The 15,520-nt window shown below is 34.5% G+C and overlaps 1 protein-coding gene across 3 annotated transcripts in view; it reads left to right on the top strand.

Annotated features, from left to right (window-relative positions):
- The window catches only part of ROCK1 (Rho associated coiled-coil containing protein kinase 1), a 163,869-nt gene that overhangs the window by 69,969 nt on the left and 78,380 nt on the right, over nucleotides 1-15,520 (top strand). For all 3 annotated transcript variants that reach the window (XM_032293240.1, XM_032293241.1, XM_032293242.1), the window contains 5 exons: nucleotides 125-300; nucleotides 1,394-1,478; nucleotides 2,787-2,931; nucleotides 3,261-3,399; nucleotides 5,900-5,991. In XM_032293240.1, the coding sequence (XP_032149131.1) occupies nucleotides 125-300; nucleotides 1,394-1,478; nucleotides 2,787-2,931; nucleotides 3,261-3,399; nucleotides 5,900-5,991 (637 nt within the window). The remainder of the gene's footprint in view (nucleotides 1-124; nucleotides 301-1,393; nucleotides 1,479-2,786; nucleotides 2,932-3,260; nucleotides 3,400-5,899; nucleotides 5,992-15,520) is intronic.

Raw genomic sequence — 15,520 nt, forward strand, 5'->3', positions numbered from 1 at the left:
GACTTGCCACTGTTGTAATTTATTATTATACTTAAATATTTTATTAGTATTTTTGTCACTTTTTAAGGAAACAATTTTGTTTAACATTAATGAATGTGTTTTGTTGTTTTTTCTATTTGTATAGCTTTTTTATGCATTCCAAGATGATCGTTATCTCTACATGGTGATGGAATACATGCCTGGTGGAGATCTTGTAAACTTAATGAGCAACTATGATGTGCCTGAAAAATGGGCACGATTCTATACTGCAGAAGTAGTTCTTGCATTGGATGCAATCCATTCCATGGGTTTTATTCATAGGTAAAGATAAAAGTGCTTTAAGTTTTCTCATTTGTTGAAGGAAATAGCTAAAAATAGCTTCAATGCCTCCTACTCTCAATTCACCCAGTCTTCTGTATGACATGAGTGGCATTTCAGAACTCAAGACTTTGGCCAGGTGCTGGCTTATGCTTGTAATCCCAACACTTTGAGAGCCTGAGGCCGGTGGATCTCTTGAGCTTAGGAGTTTGAGATCAGCCTGGGCAACATGGCAAAACGCATCTCTACAAAAAAATTAAACAACAACAACAACAAAAAAATGGGTGTGGTCCTGGCTCCTTGGGAGGCCATGGTGGGAGGATCCCTTGAACCTGGGAGCAGAGGTTTCAGTGAGCTGAGATTGAGTCACGGTACTCCAGACTAGGTGACAGAATGAAATTCCATCTCAGAAAGGGGAAAAAAAAAGAAAGAAAAAGAACTCCAGACTTTGAAGTTTATAATTTTAGCATTTAAGTTTAATGTTGATGTAAATATGTTCTTTAATATCCCTTAATCTGATCATATAGCCTTTAATTGGTATTCTGAAAAGTAAAAATTGTAAACTAGTTTTCTAAGGTATATACTTTGATGTTAATTTTTTAAATATATAACTTAATTTGCTTTTAATTAGTGAATAGGTCATATTTATTCATTAGAAGAATAGTTTCATTTGTTGTGCAAACACTCCTTGAATCCTACGTGCAGTTGCTTTGCCTACATGTCAGAGATAAAAAAATGAAAGCGACTTAGACCCTGCCCTAGGGTTTTTTATGTATTTATCTATTTAATATGTTTCAATTATCTTTTATGTCTGATTGTTATATTTTTGATGGTCAGTCTCTCTCAAACAATTTGACTTTCCCTCTGAAAGAATCAAACTCTATTTAAAAGGGAATATATATGTTTTATTCTGAGGCATTAGCATATAAAGTTTCCTTGATGAAATTCAATTTATAGATGTGGATAGAGAACACATATAGATCAAAGATGGCCTTACTTAGATTGAGGTTACTTGACCTAAAATAAATGCCTCATACAATTTTTACAGTGTCTAATCTGTTTCAGAAAATACTGTACTATTTTTTTCCTCCCATAGAGATGTGAAGCCTGATAACATGCTGCTGGATAAATCTGGACATTTGAAGTTAGCAGATTTTGGTACTTGTATGAAGATGAATAAGGTTAATTAATTAGATTTTCATTTAGTTTTTGCTAATTTAAGATGGATGCTGCTTTAGAAAATGGTTTAAGAATTTACTAACCATAGCTGGATTTGTCCAGAATTGATATGATATTATTTGTTGAACTAGATACCATGGTTTCAATGTTGTAACTTGTTAGTCATTTATTTTTTCCTCTCTATTTAGGGTAAATGTGGATTCCCAGATTTACTAAATCCTTCATAACAATTCTAATATACACTATTGGCAACTAGGAATGGAATTAGCTTAAATGTCACTAAATACTTATGCCAGTGTTAAAATTAGATTTTCATAAAAATTGGATTTCAGTAATGTGTGTATTTTTTAGTGTTTTACTTGACTTCTGTTAGCATATAAAAGATTTTACTACTTATTTTAGCAGTGTCTTAAAAGATACCCATCCTCACTATTTATATAATAAATAACATATATACAGCTGAAGGAGCAAGTAGGCCACTTTATTTTCAGTTGAAGCAGTTTATATTCTTTGAAACTTACCACAGAACAGTAGTCGGGAAGTTGTATTTATTATTTTAATAGAAAATTTGTTGGTTAGAAGGGAACACTGCATAAGAACTTTTGTGTGTACATTTAGTTATAATTCCGTTTCATTAATACCAGCTAATATAGGTAAAAAGTCCCTCAGGTTTGGTGTGGGAGGGCCATTAAAATGCGTATCAAATAGATACTCAGTGTGCTTTACACAGTATTATGCCTTTTTCCCATACATATGCTTCTCCATTTTATATTTGTACAGTCAACTTTTGTATGTTTCCTTTGTGGTTTTAAACGTAGTTAAATAGGTATTTTAGTAGAAAATAATTAAGTCAGCGTTTATACCAATATGTTATAAAATGCCTCATCCTGTCAGTTCCCCAGTGTATTTGCATTGGCTTACGTACTTGTTATTGGCAGTTGAGATCATGATATTGGCACAACTTGGGGAATAATAAATGGTGGCAATGTGTCTTTCTAGTGAACATTATTACAAAATATAAATCATTGCTTTGTGTGTATATGTGAATACACATAATGTGTGTGTGTATATGCATACACATGTATATACACACATACATTATTTGGTGTATATGTATGTGGTGTGTATATAGTAATATATATATGATTAAGCTGTTTTAATTTTTGTCAGGTTTGCATTAAGTTTTAATATAATATGATATTTTATAGCTCAAAGATTTGCAGTTCCATAGGTTATATTAATAAGAAAGTCATTTTAAATGATTGAGACTTTATATCCTAATTCAAAATTTGACCTGCCATTCTTTTTAGGAAGGCATGGTACGATGTGATACAGCGGTTGGAACACCTGATTATATTTCCCCTGAGGTATTAAAATCCCAAGGTGGTGATGGTTATTATGGAAGAGAATGTGACTGGTGGTCGGTTGGAGTATTTTTATACGAAATGCTTGTAGGTGAGTAAAGGAAGATTTTATGTCTCTATTATAGTTAGTTGTTCATCTCAAAACTTACCACTTGGCTCTTTCTAATACAATATTTATTATATTAAGCAATGTTTATTTTGTTTGTAGGAAATAAACATGATCCAAACCTACTTTGTATGTGTTTTTAAAAGCATTTAGAGGCTTAGAACAACTTTGTGATGTGTTCTTTTCAGATAATAGGTGTATGTTTTTAGTTTAATACATACCTAATCTTTTTAAACAGGTAACTTTGACTCTTTGAAACTGACTCTCTTCAAATGTATTTCATTTTCCTTTTGTTTTCTCCATCAATTTTTCAGGTGATACACCTTTTTATGCAGATTCTTTGGTTGGAACTTACAGTAAAATTATGAACCATAAAAATTCACTTACCTTTCCTGATGATAATGACATATCAAAAGAAGCAAAAAATCTTATTTGTGCCTTCCTTACTGACAGGTAAATAATTTTAAAATTGAACTTGTATTAATTCTGAGGACCTCTCATCTTGCTGCTCCATTTTTAAGGTCCATATCTGAGCTTCTACATGTAAATTGTTAGACTATAAATGCTACCATTCTCAAAAGCATAAAACAGTGAAACCTGATGTAATTTTATGGTATTTTAGATGTCTTTTGTGGCTCTCAACTCACTTATACCTAAGGAATTATGACAACAATATAGTCTTGGTTGATGGCTAAACTAGATGACTTTTTTCTATTATTGTTCAATTTTTAACTTGGTTAATTATAAAAATTACAGCATAATTTTTAAAAACATTTATGTTAAAATTAAAAAAAATTTAAACATATTAACATCTCTAAAATTAGAGCACATCTCACAGTCAATAGTATGAGTTGAGAGCATTCTTTTTCCTAGTGATATAAAAATGGTGATATATATTATACTTTAAACCATTTTAGATTTGATGATGTATGATAAATCCTTGTTGAAAGAGTCAATAGCATAAAGCCATTTTTAAAACTATACTACCTTTTTTCTTCTAGACATAATAGTTGGTGTTCTATTGTCCGGATTCAACAAGCATTTTAATAATTATATATGTCTGCATTTTTGAAAGAAAAATGGCATATTATATATACCTTTGGTTTACTTTTGAAATTTGAAAGTAAACCAGATGAATTAGTAAGATTATACTTAATGTTTATGATTGTATATTGTTAAATATTAGGGAGATCTAATACTTTTAAATATGTTTCAATTTGAGGTTTGCTTTAACTTGTCTTTTTTCATTATGTCCTTTAGAATTTGAAGTATGGTTTTTCAGATGTTTATTTTTTCTTAAATAGAGACAGGGTTTTGCTCTGTTGCCCAGGCTGATTTCAAACTCCTGGGCTCAACCACTCTTCTCATGTCAGCCTCCAAAGTGCTGGGATTATAAGCGTAAGCCACCCATGCCTGGCCAATTTTTACATGTTATTTATTTATTGAGACTGAGTCTCTCTCTGTTGCCCAGGCTGGAGTGCAGTGGCACGATCTCAGCTCACTACAACCTCTGCCTCCCGGGTTCAAGCAATTGTCCTGCCTCAGCCCCCTGAGTATCTGGAACTACAGGTGCCAGCCACCATGCCCGGATAATTTTTGTATTTTTAGTAGAGACAGGATTTCACTGTGTTGGCCAAGCTGATCTGGAACTCCTGACCTCATGATCCGCCACCTCAGCCTCCCAAAGTGCTGGAATTACAGATGTGAGCCATCACACCCTGCCAATTTTTACATTTTAGTATAAAGAATTGTACTATACTGTGTATTAGGTGCTAGGGATACAGTAGTGAGCAAGATACACAGCTTTTCTCAAAATACCTCATAGTTCTTTGGGGAAGTTAGATAAGCAAATCAGACATTTATAGTACCAACAACTAATTACTATGAGGTACGCACCATGTGCCAGAGAACCATGGAGAGGTTTTTTAATCCAGTTTGAGTGTCCATGAAAGCTTCTTGGAGAAATTGTCACATGTCTAAACCAACTTATCTTTTAGCTTGTGCAAAAACTTAGAATTCAGAGTATTTATTTACAAGCACTCTCACTAGGGAGAAATAGATGCTGACTTTCTTTTTCCAATTCAGCTAAAATCACATTTTAAAAAAACGTTTTGCTCACCAAAAAAGAGGCGGGTATTGGTAACTTGTCTAGTGAAAGCTCTGAATTCTGTGGCAGTATCAAGAATTAGTAGTGATTGGCTTTTGATTTGTCAGAAATAATTAACAGATTATAAATTCAAAGTTCAAAATTTAAAATGTGTTTCTGGAGGTTTTTGGTAGCATTTGGTGTTGCTGCCAAAGTAAAGTTTTGGTTGGGGAAAGAAAAGCATAACTTCACCACTGTAAGAAAAAAATACACATATGTAAACAACTGTCAAAATGCATGGTGCTTTATTCATTATGCTCACTAAGTAAGGTGGTGATTAATCTGGATTTTTTGTTGTCAGTAGAAAATTTATGGGTGTTTTTTGTAGTTATTCTTTAGTTTTCTTTCTCTCTTTTTTTTTTTTTGGGAGATGGAGTCTCACTCTGCCTCACCCAGGTTGGAGTACAGTGGGGTGATCTCAGCCCACAGCAACCTCTGCCTCCCAGACTCAAGCAATTCTCCTGTCTTAGCCTCCTGAGTAGTGGGGACTACAGGTGTCTTCCACCACACCTGGCTGGTTTTGTATTTTTAGTAGAGATGGGGTTTCACCGTATTGGCCAGGCTGGTCTCAAACTTCTGATCTAAGGTGAGCCACTGTGCCCAGCCTCTCTTTAGTTTTCTTTTTTAAAAAATTCTTTAATGTTCTCAATCTTTAACATATTTTCTGTGTGTGTGGATACTATGCTGACAATATCAGAACTGTGTTTGTCATCCTGCACAGATTTAATATTCTTCCCACAAATAAACCTGGACAGGTTATCATAAGATCCTAAATGATTAATTACTTTTCTCCTTCCCTCTATTCAGAGAAGTGAGGTTAGGTCGAAATGGTGTAGAAGAAATCAAACGACATCTCTTCTTCAAAAATGACCAATGGGCTTGGGAAACACTTCGAGACAGTAAGTTATTTTTTTCTTGCATATTTTAGTGAATATTTGAAAGTAGTTGTAATCGTTTGTTGAAACTACGTTGCCAAATTTTTGTGTGCTTCTGATGAGCACACGAAATACTATATAGGAATTGTCCTAGCCTATTAATTTGATAATATTGGGCAGATTGTATTGTTACTTGCAGGATACCAAGATGAAATATAAATGTAATGGATTTAGACTCACCCGTCATAATTTTACGCGTGATCTTTGTTGAATTGCTCTTTATTTTAGGCTTTAGTTATCTTATTATGGAAGTGGTCAATAAGTAGTAGGTAATGAAATTAAAATATACATTTTTGTGAGAAGATAAGTTATTCTCTTGTTTTTATTAAAACCCAAAATATAAGAAGGTTCTATTATTAGTAAATGTCAGAATTCAATTAAATTTTATTTATGTGTTTATAGGATATTGTGATATACTTGATTCTATCAGGCTTTTGCAGCTTGCAATTTAGAACAAAACATATTGTGTAAGAAGCTAATTTTCAGTCAGTTTAGAACATTTTCGTATTTTTTTAAAAGTTAAAATCGTAAGATGATTCACAGAAAAGTCTATATAACATAGCTGAATCAAAATTATCATGGCACCAGAGGTTCTCACCATCTTTATGGATTTGGGAGGTAAAGAATTAATCTTTCCCCTGCTGAAGTCTTAAGATTTTTTTTTCTTGTTTATTTATCAGAGGAAGGATAATGTATCTCAGCCCCTAACTTGCTGCCATAGCAATAGCAGTGAACAGGAATGATGGAAATGAACTCAGCTACCTAGTTGTAGAAAGTTGCAAATTAGTTATTTGTCCTAAGGACCGCCTATCCAGTTGAGATAATGAAGGATAGTACTTTCCAAAGGGATGGAAATCTTGTTAATTCTGATGAAGTAAGTCATGTAGGTTTGCTAATATTAGTGAAGCATTCTAGTTTTCAAATATTTTAAAAGAACAGTTGTATTGCCTTCAGGTACTATAGCACAGTACTTGCATTGTGCTAAGCTATAAAACTGTCTAAGAAGGAGAAAGCGGAAATAAATTCTTTGGAAATTAAGAAATTATACAACAGAGAACATAATTGAATGACCAGCTGTCTGAGAAGCTGCAAGAGCAGCTTGACCTTGGGAGAATTTTATTAATTAACAGTTACACACCAGGAAATAAGGAACTTCCTCCTCTTCAGAATTAAATGTGACATAATTATTATCTTCATGCCACAAGGGAAATTGTTGCATGACAAAGAGAGGAGCAAGGAGTCAGAAATGGTTACATTGAAACACTTTTTGTGTTTTTATTCAAGTTTTCCTCTTAGTAAAGTTTAAGAAGGCTGAAGACATACAAATATTATTATAAATCTGAATAAAACTTTGAAGGGGACTGAAGAAAATACAAAATAATATTTTGTATTGCTTTAAATTCTTTTTCAAAGTTAAGCCGTGCATAAATAACTATAGAATAACCATACAATAAATCACCCTCAAAAGTAATAAGGATATTTTTCCTTTTATGTATTGAAAAACTGATCACTTCGAAGAGGAGGTAATTTCGTCAACAGTTATTTATTGAACTCCTGTTATATGTTGAGGACTGTTCAATTTCAAACACTGGGAAAACAGCAGTGATCAAACCAACAAAAGTTTTCTTTCTCCCTTCTGGAGCTCATAGTCTTGTGGAATTAGGAAGTCCAGATCAGTGGCATTGTGTTATATTGCTGTACCTCCCTCATAAAACTGCTTAAGATCTGGGTTGTTATCTATGGTTTTATTATGGTGTAGTTAGATTTAACATACTTAAAAGCATTTTGGTAGTTTTTCATAATTCCAAGAAGTCCTGCTTTGTGGTTATTGGAAAAAGCAAAGAGAGAAAAATTGAAGTCTGTAGAACTTATTGTTCTTTTCTTCCCTTCCCCTCTTCCTACCCCTTCTTTACTTCCCACCCCTAAAATACCAAGAATTCTTTTATTCTGAACTGACCTCGTTGACCTGCTAAATTTTAAAAAATTATATAACAGTTATAATTCCTTTTAATGTTTTTTTTTTTTTTTTGACTTTCCATTTTCTTTGGCAAAATTGCTTTCCAATAGTTTTTTTTAGGTATTTTTACCACTTAAATGTCTCCACGTTGGAATGGCAATTAATCTTCACCTTGTGTTCCTTGGTGGTGTGGGAGCAGGATAGAGAATAGCTTGATTTTTGGCAGAATTTCCATGAGCTTCCTGGTCTTGTTCACCCTTAATTCAGAGGCACAAAGTAGTAAGATTGAAACACTGTTTTTCTACTAATTTGAGGTAAAATTGAAGGAGTGACATGAGTAAGATTAAAGATAGAAGAAAGACAAAAGAAATGAAAAGACCCAAATAACTTACTACAGGTCATAACTGCAAGCAAATAACAATGTCAAGATTCAGATCTAAGTCTTTTGACTCCAAAGCCTTTAATCTTTGAAATACCATGTACAGTTTAAAAATCTTCACCTGTTTAATATTGTGTAGATCAAAAATGGAAGGAATTGGCAATTGTTTGCTGTTAAATTTGGGGAAAATAACATTTATTACATATTTAGAATACATTATTAATACTGTTATATTTAGTATTTAACATAGTAATAATTTCAAATGAAATAAATGGCAAAGGATTTTGCAAGTTACCACGTATTTAAACTATTATTAATAATAATTAATAATGAATAGGGCCAGGCACAGTGGCTCATGCTTGTCATCTCAGCATTTTGGGAGGCCAAGGTGGGAGGATCTCTTGAGGCCAGGAGTTTGAGACCAGCCTCGGTAATATAGCGAGACCCCATCTCTACAAAAAATTAAAAAATTAGCCAGGTGTGATGGCACACACCTGTGTTTCAACTACTCAGGAGGCTGAGGTAAAAGAATCACTTGAGCCCAGGAGTTGAAGGCTGCAGTGAGCTGTAATCATGCTACTGCATTCCAGCCTAGGCAACAGAATAATAACTGTTTCTTTAGAAAAATTAATAATACTACATTAAATGTGTGGTGACCTGCAAAACACTTTGCCATATATTATTATCTCATCTGAAATAAGATATTGGCATTACTTAATCCACCGATAGCTTGTGGGGAACACACAAGATGCTAACAGTCTTAATACTTACGCTGGCTCAAAACTCATTGCATACACACACATATATTATTCTAGATTCTGTGACTTAATCAAGACTAGTACCCTCTCTGTTTGAATTTTATATTCTTAAGGGAAAGATGATCAGTGTGGGCTTTGTAAATAAAGAACTTAGGGCCTAGCAAGTTTCAGGCTCTTTTACCTAGGAGTTTAGACTTTCTCAACATTATAATGGATTGAAAAAAATACATTATCTCTTTATATTGTGGTAAAGTATGCATAAGGTAAAATTCCCCATGTTAGATGTTTTTAACTGTACAATGCAGTAGCATTAAGTACATTCACATTGTCTTAAAACCATTACCACTACTATCTGTGTCCAGAGCTTTTCCATCATCCTAAACTAAAACTCTTTTAGTTAAACAATAACTCGCAGCTGGGCTTCGTGGCTCATATCTGTAATCCCAGCACTTTGGGAGGCCAAGGCGGGCAGATCACGAGGTCGGGAGTTTGAGACCAGCCTGGCCAATATGGTGAAACCCTGCGTCTACTAAAAATACAAAAATTAGCCAGACGTGTCAGTGCCTGCTTGTAGTCCCACCTACCCGTGAGGCTGAGGCAGGAGAATCGCTAGAATCCAGGACGCGGAAGTTGCAGTGAGCCAAGATCGCGCCACTGCACTCCAGCCTGGTGATAGAGCGAGTCTCTGTCTCAAAAACAAACAGAAAAGCTCTCCATTTCTCTCTCTCCTCAACTCATCGTAATCACTCTTCTACTTTCTATCTCTATGAATTAGACTACTCAGGGTGTTTCATTTAAATTACTATAATATTTGTCTTTTTGTGACTGGTTTATTTCATTTAGCATAGTCATAGCATGTATCATAATATTCCATTGTATGGATATAATATATTTTGTTTATCCATTTATCCATTACTAGACACTTAAGATTGTTCTCCCTTTTAGCTGTTGTGAATAACAAACAGTACTATACAAATATCTGCTTTACATATTATATTATGGATATTTTATATCCATATGAATGTTATATAAATGGGTATTTCTGTAATATCCCTGTTTTCCTTTCATTTGGGTATATACCTGTAAGTGGAATGGCTAAGTTGTATGATAATTAGTTAGTTTTGTAGACAGGGCCTTGCTGTGTTGACCAGGCTCATCTCAACCTTTAGGGCTCAAGAGATCCTCCTGCCTCAGCTTCCCAAAGTGCAGGGATTGTAGGTGTGAGCCACCACACTCAGCCATATGTTTAATTTTTCTGAAGAAACACCATAATAATATCCACTTCATTTGCACCATTTCATATTCCCAACAGCAGTGGACGTGGGTCTACTTTCTCCACATCTCCAACACTTGTTCTTTTCTGTGTGTGAGTGTGTGTGTGTGTGTGAGTGTGTGTGTGTGTGTGTGTGTGCGCGCGTGTGCGTGCGTGCGTGCGTGTTTTAAATAGTAGTCATCCTAATGGTTGTGAAGTGATATCTCATTGTGGTTTTCATTTGCATTTCCCTAATGACTAAGAATGGTAACATCTTGTCATGTGCTTATTTGCCATTCATGTATCTCCTCTTGAAAAATTTCTATTCAAGTCCTTTGTCCATTTTAAAATTTGGTGGTTTGCTTTTATGTTGCTGTTGAGTTGTAGGAGTTTTTAAAAAATTTTGGATATTAATCTCTTATCAGATATTTTCTCCTATTCTCTATACTCTGTTGAGTGCTTTCATGCACAAAATTTTTAATTTTGGTGAAATCTGGTTTATGCTTTTGTTGCTTATAGTTTTAGTTTCGTATTTAAGAAATCATTGCCAAATCCAGTGTCATTAAATATCTTACCTATGATTTCTACAAATTTTATAGTTTCAGCTAGTATGTGTAGGTCTTTGACTCATTGTGAGTTAATTTTTTTGTATGGTGTATAGTAAGGGTCCAATTTACTTTTTTTGTATGTGGATACCCAGTTTGCCCAACACTATGTTTTGAAAGGACTCTCTCTTCCCTGCATTGAAAGGTGGTGGCCCCTTTTGTCAATCATTAGACCATATGCATGAGGGTTTATTTTCGGGTTGTTTGTTGTATTCCATTGATCTGTATATGTTTGTTCTTATGTTGGTACCACACTGTTATGACTATGGTAGCTTTGTAGTAAGTTTTGAAATCTGGAAATGTGAGTCTTCCAACTTCGTTCTTTTTCAAAATTGTTTTGACTATTTGGGATCTCTTGAGATTTCATGTGACTTTTAGAATTTTTTTTACACCTTTGCCAAAAAGGACATTGGGTAGAGATTTTGGTAGAGATTGCACTGACTCTTTACTTTGGGTAGCATTACCATCTTAACAATATTAACTTTTCTAGTACATGAACACAGAATGTCTCCCCATTTATTTAAGCCTTCGTTAGTTTCAGCAATGTTTTTAAGTTTTTGATGCGTAAGTCTTATACCTCCTTGGTTAAATTTATTCCTAGGTATTTCTTTTTGATGTTATTTTAAATGGAATTGTTCCATTAATTTTCTTTTTATATTGTTTATTGCTAGTTTATAGAAATACAACTTTTATTTTTGATCTTGTAACATGTAGTTTTGTTGATTTATCTGTTACCTCTAATATATTCTTTTGTGGCTTCTTTAGGATTTTATATAATAGGATCATGTCATCTACAAATAGAGATGGTTTTACTTTTTCCTTTCCATGTGCCTTTTATTTATCTTATTCTTGCCTAATTACTCAGTCTAGAGCTCCCGATACAGTGTTGAATAGCAGTCGCAAAAGAGGCACCTTGTCTGTTCCTGATCATAGGGGGAAGCTTTCAGTCTTTCACCACTGAGTATGATGTTAGCTGAGGGATTTTCATTAATGCCATTTATCATATTAAGGAAGTTCCTCACTATTCCTTGTTGGCCAAGTGTTTTCAATCATTAAAGGGTGTTGTTTGTCAAATGCTTTTTGTGTGACAACTGAAATGATCATGTGGGATTTTTTTTCCTTCATTTTATTTTATTTTTTTAATAGAGACAAGATCTTGCCCTGTCGCTGAGGCTGGAATGCAGTGCCACAATCTTAGCTCACTGTGTCATTGGACTCTTAGACTCAAGGGATCCTCCTGCTTCAGCCTCTCGAGTAGCTAGGACCACAGCTATGTGTCACCATACCTGGCTAATTTTCTTTTTATTTTGTGTAGATATGGGGTCTTGCTATGTTGCCCAGACTGGTTCAAACTCCTGGTCTCAAGCCACCCTCCCCTGGCCTTCCAAAGTGCTTGGGTTACAGGGCTGAGTCACTATGACTGTCCCTGTTTTGATTCTTTATTTCTTTTAAAATAAATTTGGCAGTCTGTGTTTTCTAGGAATTCCTCTATTTCATCTAAGTTATCTAATTTGTTAACATAGGCCAGGCGTGGTGGCTCACACCTGTAATCTCAACACTTTGGGAGACAGCTCACTTGAGGCCAGGAGTTTGAGACCAGCCAGGCCAGCATAGCAAAACCTTGTCTCTAAAAAAAAAAAAAAAAAAAACAAAGCTAGCGGTGAGTGGTGGTATATGCCTGTTCTCTCAGCTACTCTAGAGGCTGAGTGAGACTCTGTCTCAAAAAAAAAAAAATTGTCACTGTAGAATTAGGCAGTGTATTTTATTTTTACTTCTGTATGGTTGGTATTTATACCCCTACTTTCACTTTTTATTTTAGTTGTTTGTGTCTTCTGGTTTTTTTTTTTTTTTTTTTTTCCCCTCTTAGTTCAGTAACAGGTTTGTCAATTTTGTTAATCTTTTTAAGGAACTAATTTTTAGTTTTGTTAATTTGCATTATTGATTTTCTATTCTCAATTTTATTTATATGCACTCCAATCTCTATTCTTTCTTTCCTTTTGCTAGCTCTTAGTTTAATTTGCCTTTCTTTTTATAGTTCCTTATAGTGTCAAATTGGGTTATTGGTTTGAAATCTTTGGTTTTTAGTATAATGGACATTTATGGGTAAAATTTCCACCTGAGCACTCCTTTCATTGAATCCCATATGTTTTGGTATGTTGTTTTCATTTTCATTTGTCTCAGAGTATTTAGTCTTCCCATTTTTATTTGTTTCAAAGTGTTTAGTCTTCCTGTGATTGTTTTTTTTCACTTAGTGGTGATTTAAGAGTGTTTTGTTTAATTTCCATATATTTGTGAAACTTTCGGTTTTCTTTCTATTATTGACTTCTTGGTTCATTCCCTTGTTGTTGGAGAAGAAACTTTGTATGATTTCAATGTTTTAAAACTTTTTAAAGACTTGTTATTTGCCCCAGCATATAATCTCTCTTTGAGAATGGCTCATGTACCCTTGAGAAGAATGTGTATTCCATTGTTTTTGAGTGTTCTGTACATACTTGTAGTATCTAGTTGGTTTGTGAAGTTGTTCAGATCATCTGTTTTCTTATTGATCTTTTAGTAATATGGTCTGTCCATTATTGAAAGTGGGTTATTGAAGACACCGACTTGTGTTAAGCCATTTTTGCATTGCTGTAAAGGATTACCTGAGACTGGTAATTTATAAAGAAAAGAGTTTTAACTGGCTCATGGTTCTGCAGGCTGTACAAGCATAGTGCTGGCATCTTCTCAGCTTCTGGAGAGATCTCAGGGAGCTTTTACTCATTGCAGAAGTGAGAGCGAGAACAGACACATCACGTGGTGAGAGCAGGAGCAAGAGAGTGAGGTGGGAAGATGCCACGCATGTTTTTAAACAACTAGATTTGGCAATAACTCATTTTCTGTCTTGAGGACAGTACCAATGGGATGGTGCTAAACCATTCCTGAGAAATCCTCTTTTGTGATCCAGTCACATCCTACCAGGCCCCACCCCCAACATTGGGGATTACTTTTCAATATGACATTTGTAGGGACAAGCTATAAAACCATGTCAAACTATTATTTTAGAACCGTTTCTCCCTGCATTCATGTCGATTTTTGCATAAATTTTGGGGCTGTGTTAGATGCATACATTTTTATAATCATTATATTTTCTTAATCGATAGAGCCTTTTATCAATATAATTAATAATGCAGTGTCCTTTGCCTCATGACAGTTTTTTATTTAAATTCTATTTGTCTGATGTTAATGTAGCCACTTTAGCTCCCTTTTGCATGGAGTGTCTTTTTCCCTCTGTTACTTTTAACCTGTGGATGCAGATCAAGTAACTTTTTTTTTTTTTGAGACAGAGTCTTGCTCTGTTGCCAGGCTAGAGTGCAGTGGTGCAATCTTGGCTCACTGCAACCTCCGCCTCCTGAGTTCGAGTGATTCTTCCGCCTCAGCCTCCCAAGTAGCTGGGACCACAGGCACATGCCATCACGCCTGGCTAATTTTTATATTTTTAGTAGAGACGAGGTTTTACCGTGTTGGCCAGGATGGTCTTGATCTCCTGACCTCGTGATCCGCCCACCTCAGCCTCCCAAAGTGCCGGGATTACAGGCATAAGCCACTGCACCTGGCCTCAAGTAACCTTTTAGCCTATGTCTGTGGATCTAAGATGAGTCTCTATAGACAGCATATAGTTGAATCATTTTTTATTGTATTCTGCCCATCTCAGCCTTTTGATTGGTGAATTTAATCCATTTAAATGTAAAGTGAATACTGATAAGAAAAGACTTCTGTCATCATCCTATTTGTTTTCTGTATGTCATATATTTTCTTTTTGGTCCTCAGCTAATACATAATTGCTTTCTTTTGTGTTTAGTCTTTTCCCCCCCAGTATGCTATTTTAATTCCTCTTCTTTTCTTTTTCTGTATTTTTTTTAGTCATTTTCTTATTAGTTAACATGAAGTTACACCTAACATCCTAAATTGATAACAATCTAGGTTGACGTGATATCAGTTTACTTTGAGTAGTGTACAAATCCTGCTTTTATTTACAGTTACCTTTACTGATATTCTTTTTTTTCTTCATGTGGCTTTGAGTTAAGGCAGTTTGATTATGACATATGATTATGATGTGTCTTCATGTGGAGTTCTTGGAGTTTTTCATAGCTAGTATTCATCTTCTTGGATGTGTAGATTTATATATTTTATCAGATTTGGAAAGGCGTGGCCATTATTTCTTCAAATAGCCTTTCTGCCCCTTTCTCTCCTTCTGAAACTCTCATAATGTTATGTCCTGGTCTGATTGATGGTGTTCCACAGTTTTCTTAGTCTCTGTTTACTTTTTCATTCTTCTTCCTTCTGTTCCTCACACTTGATAATTTCAGTTGTCCTATCTTCAAGTTCACTGATTTTTTTTTCCTATGCCTATTCAGATCTGCTGTTGAAGCTTTCTGGTGAAATTTTAACTTCAGCTATTGTACTTTTCAGTGCTAGAATTTCTATTTGGTTCTATTTTTGATCTCTTTCATGATATTTTTTCTTTGTTAAAACATCATCTTTCTGGTACTTTGTCCATAATGTTCA

This window comes from Sapajus apella, unplaced genomic scaffold (genome assembly GCF_009761245.1).
Source record: "Sapajus apella isolate SASKATOON/1434 unplaced genomic scaffold, GSC_monkey_1.0 scaffold29, whole genome shotgun sequence".
NCBI lineage: Eukaryota > Metazoa > Chordata > Mammalia > Primates > Cebidae > Sapajus > Sapajus apella.